Consider the following 6,532-nt stretch of genomic DNA (forward strand, 5'->3'; position numbering starts at 1 on the left):
GCGATAATATATAAATAAGTAAATTACAAGATATTTTGTCATAATGCAGTGCTCTATGTAGGGAGAGGTTAGACATGGAAGTATTTTATATTCTTTGCAATTAAAAATCTGTGTGGATAAATTTTAAAACAAAATCTAATTAATTTTGACATAAGAAGGACAAATAATTTCTTTTGATATATTGATAAAAAGTTAGTTTCACAAAGTACTGCATAAACCGAGCTAGTTATTTTTATATTAGGTTAATTAGAATAGGATTAAAGGTACAATAAATAATCCCTCTTGAGACCAAGAAATTATGAATCTTATTTTTAATCATCCATAATTCTACATCTAATTAATCCTACCAAACATTTAATTAAAATATTTTTAAAAATATAATCCTATCCTATCATACATATCAAGCCGCCACACATGATAAAAGAATGAGCAAATACAACCGCAGATGCGCAACACGCAGGAAGCCTATAAGTGCGGCACTCTAAACAATCTCACGCAATGGCTTCCCAACCAGGACCCCTCACGCAATGGCCATGGCAGAAGCTTGGAAACATGAAGGTATATCCCATGCTTATAAAATTTTCGTCTTAATACACATCTAAACTCTCAACCCCTGCAAATCCTGATGCATTTCTGTGTTCTTTTTATTTGTATGCAAGTATTTGCTGTTGGCTCCATGGTTGGCACACAGCACGCGCAACTTCATGGTAAGAAAGGCAGGGGAGCGGGCAACGCTCGACCTGTTCATCTTCCCCATATTTCTGCTGAGGTTGCTGCTTGCCCAGCTCTGGATCACTGTCTCCCGTCTCAAGACAGCCAACGGCAAGCAACGCATAGTTGACAAAAGCCTCGAGTTCGAGCAAGTGGACAGAGAAAGGAATTGGTAGGTTATTTTATTTTTTTGCTATTTTGTTAGCTTTTTCTTATCCTGCAGAAGTAAGAAGAAATGGACAATGGCAGGGATGACCAGATCATCTTGACAGCTCTCCTATATTACATGGCAAATGTGCTTATTCCTGGAGTGCCACAAGCGCCGTTGTGGGATTCTAAAGGAGTGCTTGTCGTGATAGCTCTTCATACAGGCCCTGTGGAGTTCCTCTACTATTGGTTTCATCGAGCTTTGCATCACCATTACCTCTATTCTCGTTACCATTCCCATCACCATGCTTCCATCGTCACTGAGCCTATAACATGTGAGTTTCTTATTTTTAATATGTTTTTTTTCTCGATTTTGAAACAAAAGATGCCCGGTCTTATTCTCGTTAAAGATAATGTTTTGGAAGCTCTTTACCATGTAGTCATATTCTACCATGGGATAAATTTATCCATATGAAATATTTGCCAAAGCGGATAGTGTATAAAAAAAAATCAGAGCCTGATTTGAAACATCTTTAAAATTTCTCAGATTGTCCTATTCAAAAACTGTTCTCATATAGTTTGAGTGTTTGTTAGATTAGTCTGGCTAGTTACTTTACTGGGCGCTGTCAAGCAATTCTTCTGGGTAGGGTTTGATTGGGCCGGTTGCTATAGTCTCTTAGTAGAGACTGGCTGTGAGTTTCCCCACACTCAATTTTTTCATTCTCTATGAAAAATGATTTTCATTCAGAAACTGTTTTTATTTACACATTCCAAAAGTGCCTCTTCATATAGAATTTAATCTACTGACTTGTTACTTTGCTGTCTTTTGCAGCTGTCGTCCATCCGTTTGCTGAAGAGCTAGTTTACTTCCTGCTCTTCGCAATTCCTCTAGTAACCACGGCTCTAACTGGAATAGTTTCCTTGGCAGCAGGGTTTGGGTATTTGATTTATATCGATTTCATGAACTACATGGGCCACTGCAACTTTGAGATGGTGCCGAAGTGGTTGTTCAATGCCTTTCCCCCTCTGAAGTACTTCATGTACACTCCCTCGTAAGTATATAGCATATACTAATGCTAGCTAGGTACCCACTCACAGCACAAATACTAGCTCAGGGGGGTTTAAGTGAATTGTTGGCTTCTGCAGGTTTCACTCCCTTCATCACACCAAATTTCGAACTAACTACTCATTGTTCATGCCCATATATGACTACATATATGGGACAATGGATGAGTCTTCAGAAGAGTTATACGAAAAGTCCTTGACAAAAAAGGAGGAAATTGTTGATGTTGTTCATCTCACCCACTTGACCACCTTGCAATCCATGTACCATTCACGAATTGCCTTTGCCTCACTAGCTTCTAAGCCATACAGCAACAAATGCTACTTGTGGATTTTATTTCCCTTCTCATATGCATTGGTGTTTGTAGCTTCTATATTTGGGACTACTGTCGCCGTAGAGAGGAATAAATTTAAAAAACTGCAAATGGAGACATGGGTGGTGCCAAGATTCACCTTCCAAGTAAGATTTCCAACTGCATCTCGGTTTATGTGTCAATAACTTGAGATGCTGATACAAATCGTTTGTTTGCTTCCAGTATTTATCAGGGATTGAGAAAGAGAAAATAAATGACATGATTGAAAATTCTATATTAGAAGCTGACAAGATGGGCGCAAAAGTTATAAGTTTAGGCCTGCTAAACCAAGTAATGTTTAAAATCCTTTCTTCGCATTTGTTTAGTTTAATTGAACTTTCAGTACGACAAAAATTTTACTGCAGCTTCTTATATTCTTCATATTTTCTTACTGGAAATAAATTTGGTGTTGGGTTTCTATGTTTCAAATCATAATTCCAGGATGATGAACTGAATGAATATGGTAAGCTTTATGTTAAAAGGAATCCCATGCTTAAGGCAAAAATAGTCGACGGAACTAGTTTAGCAACCGCAGTGCTTCTCAACCGGATCCCGGAAGAAACAGAGAGTGTTCTTCTTGTAGGAAGAGTTTCTAAGTTGGCTCTCTCTTTGTGCTTGTCCTTGTCTCATAAAGGAATCAAGGTTAGCAGTGAATTATGTTATTCTTTTTCACTTGGAAATGCACTTAACCCAATCAAATTTCTGTCTTTTTTTCCTTTTGCACCTTATTTAAGTTTAGTTATAGCTTTTTAGTAAATCGTGTGGCAGGTAGAGGTGGCGCAAAAAGAAAAATACAAAATTTTGAAGCAAAAAATGCCACCTGAGCTTCAAAGTTATTTGGTTTTACCTCAGTGTTACGAAAGCAAGGTAGTGTCTATTTTCAATCACCTCTGTCATTTTCCTCTCTAGTATATCTTCATGATTAAAGAGGCAAGGTTAGGACCAATTTCAAATAATAGATGATTTTTGTGAAATCTTATTTCTACCTTATGGACTACATTTTGTTATTTCATATTGTGAATTGTTTACCATCTTTTTTAATTTTTTTTTATATGAACAGCGTTGCTATTTACATCTCTACTTCTTCACATGCAGATATGGCTATGTGGAAATGGAACCCATGAAAAAGAAATGAAGAAAGCCAGAGAAGGGACTCATTTTATTCCCATTTCTCAATTCCCTTTGAAAACGGCAAGTGGAGACTGTTTTTATCACTGCACGCTTGCAATGCTGGCCCCAAAGGCATATGAGAACCTGCATACTTGTGAGGTATATCTCATTCGTCAGCTGCAACACATTAGTATTTAATTTCATGAATGCCTAGAGATTTATGGTGGGTGATCGTGATTCACATAAATAGAATAACTGTACCTAGGGAATAAAATTAGACATAGACTAATTATTCTTGTATTTGTTATATAGAAATATCATAAAGCATAAAAAATAATAGTTTTGTTCATATAATCTATAAATTCAAGTGTGACTGGTCCTCTCAGTTTAATTAGATCAATTGGCTGCTCTTCTAATCCAACTAAGTTAACTAGACCACCTTTTCAGTCTAATTAGCTCATTTGGCTTATCAACCTTGGCTTAGTCGACTAATTTAGCTCGATCGGCTTGCCCTATTGACTAACTTGGACAAGCCCAATGACATGTTCGGCTTGATGACTGGTTTGACAAGTCTGATTGACTCATCATCTAAACTAGCCAACTTAATCAATCCACCCAATTTTAGCCCAATGACATGTTCGGCTTGATGACCAGTTCATCCAATGGGCCTGATCTCATTGGTCCAATATGTTGGGACTGATGGCGTTGTTAAGGGGGGTGAATAGCGATGTTAATGCGCAGTGGAAAACATAACATAAAACATTAAAATAAGCACAAGAATAGAGATTCCTCAATTTTATGTGGTTTGGAATCCCTGATTTATATTTCACGATCTAGCATCCTAGCAGTATCACCATTATGCTTTCTCTTTCTCGAATACGTTTCGGAGGTAGAGAACCTCTTATAACACAAGTTATTTACAAGCAACATGGACAAGAAAACAAAAGATACAGATGCAAATAAATACAATGCAAATTAAACAAATAATTTACAATTGACTCTTGCTTTGTTGTTGCTTTGGATTGTCTCTTGAAGTTATGAAAACGCAACAACACTCTCCTTTAAAACTCCTAAGAACCATCGTACGAAAGCCTATTTTATAGGGTTGTTATCGTGATTGAAAACTGCTTAATAGTCGACTGTTTATCACCCTTTCTTTTAGAATTTGAATGCAACAACTTGTTTGGATTTTCCTTCTTGTAACTAATATCAGATCCTCTATTACTTGTCAATACTTAACTTTTCGACTAACATTCGATCTTTCATGACCTTGACCATTTAAAATTTTCATCATTGCTAAGTGTCCGGTCAATCTTGATCTATTTGAATTTCATATCTCATGCTAAGTATCTGGTCCCTCATAACCTACTTGATTTTCGCCCTTACCAACTTTCTGTTGGACTTCAACTGCTAAGTGTTCAGTTAATTGTGATTTACTTGGACTTCTCCACTACCAAGTATTCAGTCAAACTTAACATACTCAACTTTTTACTCAACCATCACATCCAAATCAATTTCGGTCGACCTTAACTTAAGGTCGATTGCACCAACAATCTCTATCTCTAACATACTCTTATTATTTTCAATGTCTCGCTCTACCATTAAATATATTGATCAAACATTGAAACTAAACTTGAGCTTAGTCAATTTTGAGAGTCCAATTTACCTGACCTAATTAGTATAATCTATCTGTTCCACTAGTCTAATCTTGTTGTCTAATCTATCCGTTCCACTGGTCTAATCAAAGCTTAGCCAGTTCCAAATATTCAGTATTGCTAAAGCTCACTCCCAACTTTCACCCTCGAAAAGACAATCAGAAATGTGATTATCAGTAATCTAATATGATTCCCTTTATTCAACTTATTAGTTTGATTTTCTCAACCCTTGCTTTTCAAACTTGGGAGCCAAAATTCCATTAGTGCCAATAGGAAAAATAGAGAGTAGCTTACAGATTGAAACAAAACCAGATACACAAGAACATACGAAATTGATATTACATTCAATAGAGTAGCAGCAAAGGAACTTCGAGTTCTGTTTCTTATATAGCAATTCAACTAACTGTTATGTGTATGTTTTTGGTAGTATCATATGATCAACCTTACCCTTCTTTCATTGTTCTTTTTCAATCTGAACCTTTGTGGTTCATGCATCTTTTTTCTCTCATAACGATAATCTTTTGCTTTTGTTGTAAAATTTTCATAGAACTGGCTTCCGAGAAGGGCGATGAGCGCGTGGCGCGTGGCTGGAATAGTTCATGCGTTGGAAGGGTGGGACACACACGAATGCGGTGACATGGTGACCAACGTGGATAGAGTATGGCGAGCTGCTCTTGCCCATGGCTTTCTTCCATTCGATGCCACTTCTCCTGCAAGCTAGTAATCCGGGGTAACCACTTCCCCTGCGTGCTGTTAACTACTTTTGTGTAATGATTATATGAACAATTGCCACTGTTGCTTCGTGAGTGAGGAGGAAATTAAATTTCCTAGTGCTAAAAAGAAAAAGGAGTGCTATTCTACTACATGACCTTGTGGCTTCAAGAATCTTCTACTACATGACTCTACATGGGTTGCAAGCATCTTCTATTCAGTCGTTTACAGGTTTGCCTAGGTTGTGAGTTTGATCATAGTTATAAGAAATTTGGAACCTTGCAAATTGCTCTTTTGGTTGGTATGAATCATGATGTTTGAAATGTCTAGTGTGCCTTTATGTAGGGGTGTAAATAAGTCAAGCCATTCATGAGCTATTCGAAGTTTGATTCAATAAAAGCTCGTTTGAGCTCGTTTAATGAGGCTCGTTAAGATAAACAAACCAAGCTCAAGCTTTACAATATTCGGCTCGTTAGCTCATGACACTACAAAAAATTAGGAAAATAGCGACGAATTATTAGCGATGAAACATAATATCGTAGCTAAATAGCGATATTTGCGACCAAATATAGTATCGACGCAAACTTTTTCCTTTTTTAAAAAAATTATATGTTTGTGACGAAAGTAAGCACCTTTCGTTGCAAATGATTTCTTTTTAGCGGCTAAGTGTTTTTTTAGCAACGAATTTAATGGTTTCGTTGCTAAGATGTTTGCGGCGATGAGTTTATTCGTCGCTAAATAAAGAATTAGCAATGAATTTACTTTTTTCGCCGCTAAGATGTT

General features: G+C 36.8%; 1 protein-coding gene across 1 annotated transcript; it reads left to right on the forward strand.

Annotated features, from left to right (window-relative positions):
- The first annotated feature begins 447 nt into the window (after positions 1–447).
- Positions 448–5,901, forward strand: LOC122002694 (very-long-chain aldehyde decarbonylase GL1-6-like). The gene is made up of 10 exons (XM_042557973.1): positions 448–558; positions 660–883; positions 961–1,193; positions 1,691–1,910; positions 2,005–2,380; positions 2,457–2,564; positions 2,715–2,915; positions 3,042–3,140; positions 3,369–3,542; positions 5,586–5,901. The coding sequence occupies exons 1-10, from the start codon at positions 499–501 to the stop codon at positions 5,757–5,759; spliced, it is 1,869 nt and encodes a 622-aa protein (XP_042413907.1). The 5' UTR covers positions 448–498; the 3' UTR covers positions 5,760–5,901.
- Positions 5,902–6,532: the final 631 nt, after the last annotated feature.

This window comes from Zingiber officinale, chromosome 1A, assembly GCF_018446385.1.
Source record: "Zingiber officinale cultivar Zhangliang chromosome 1A, Zo_v1.1, whole genome shotgun sequence".
Classification (NCBI taxonomy): Eukaryota; Viridiplantae; Streptophyta; class Magnoliopsida; order Zingiberales; family Zingiberaceae; genus Zingiber; species Zingiber officinale.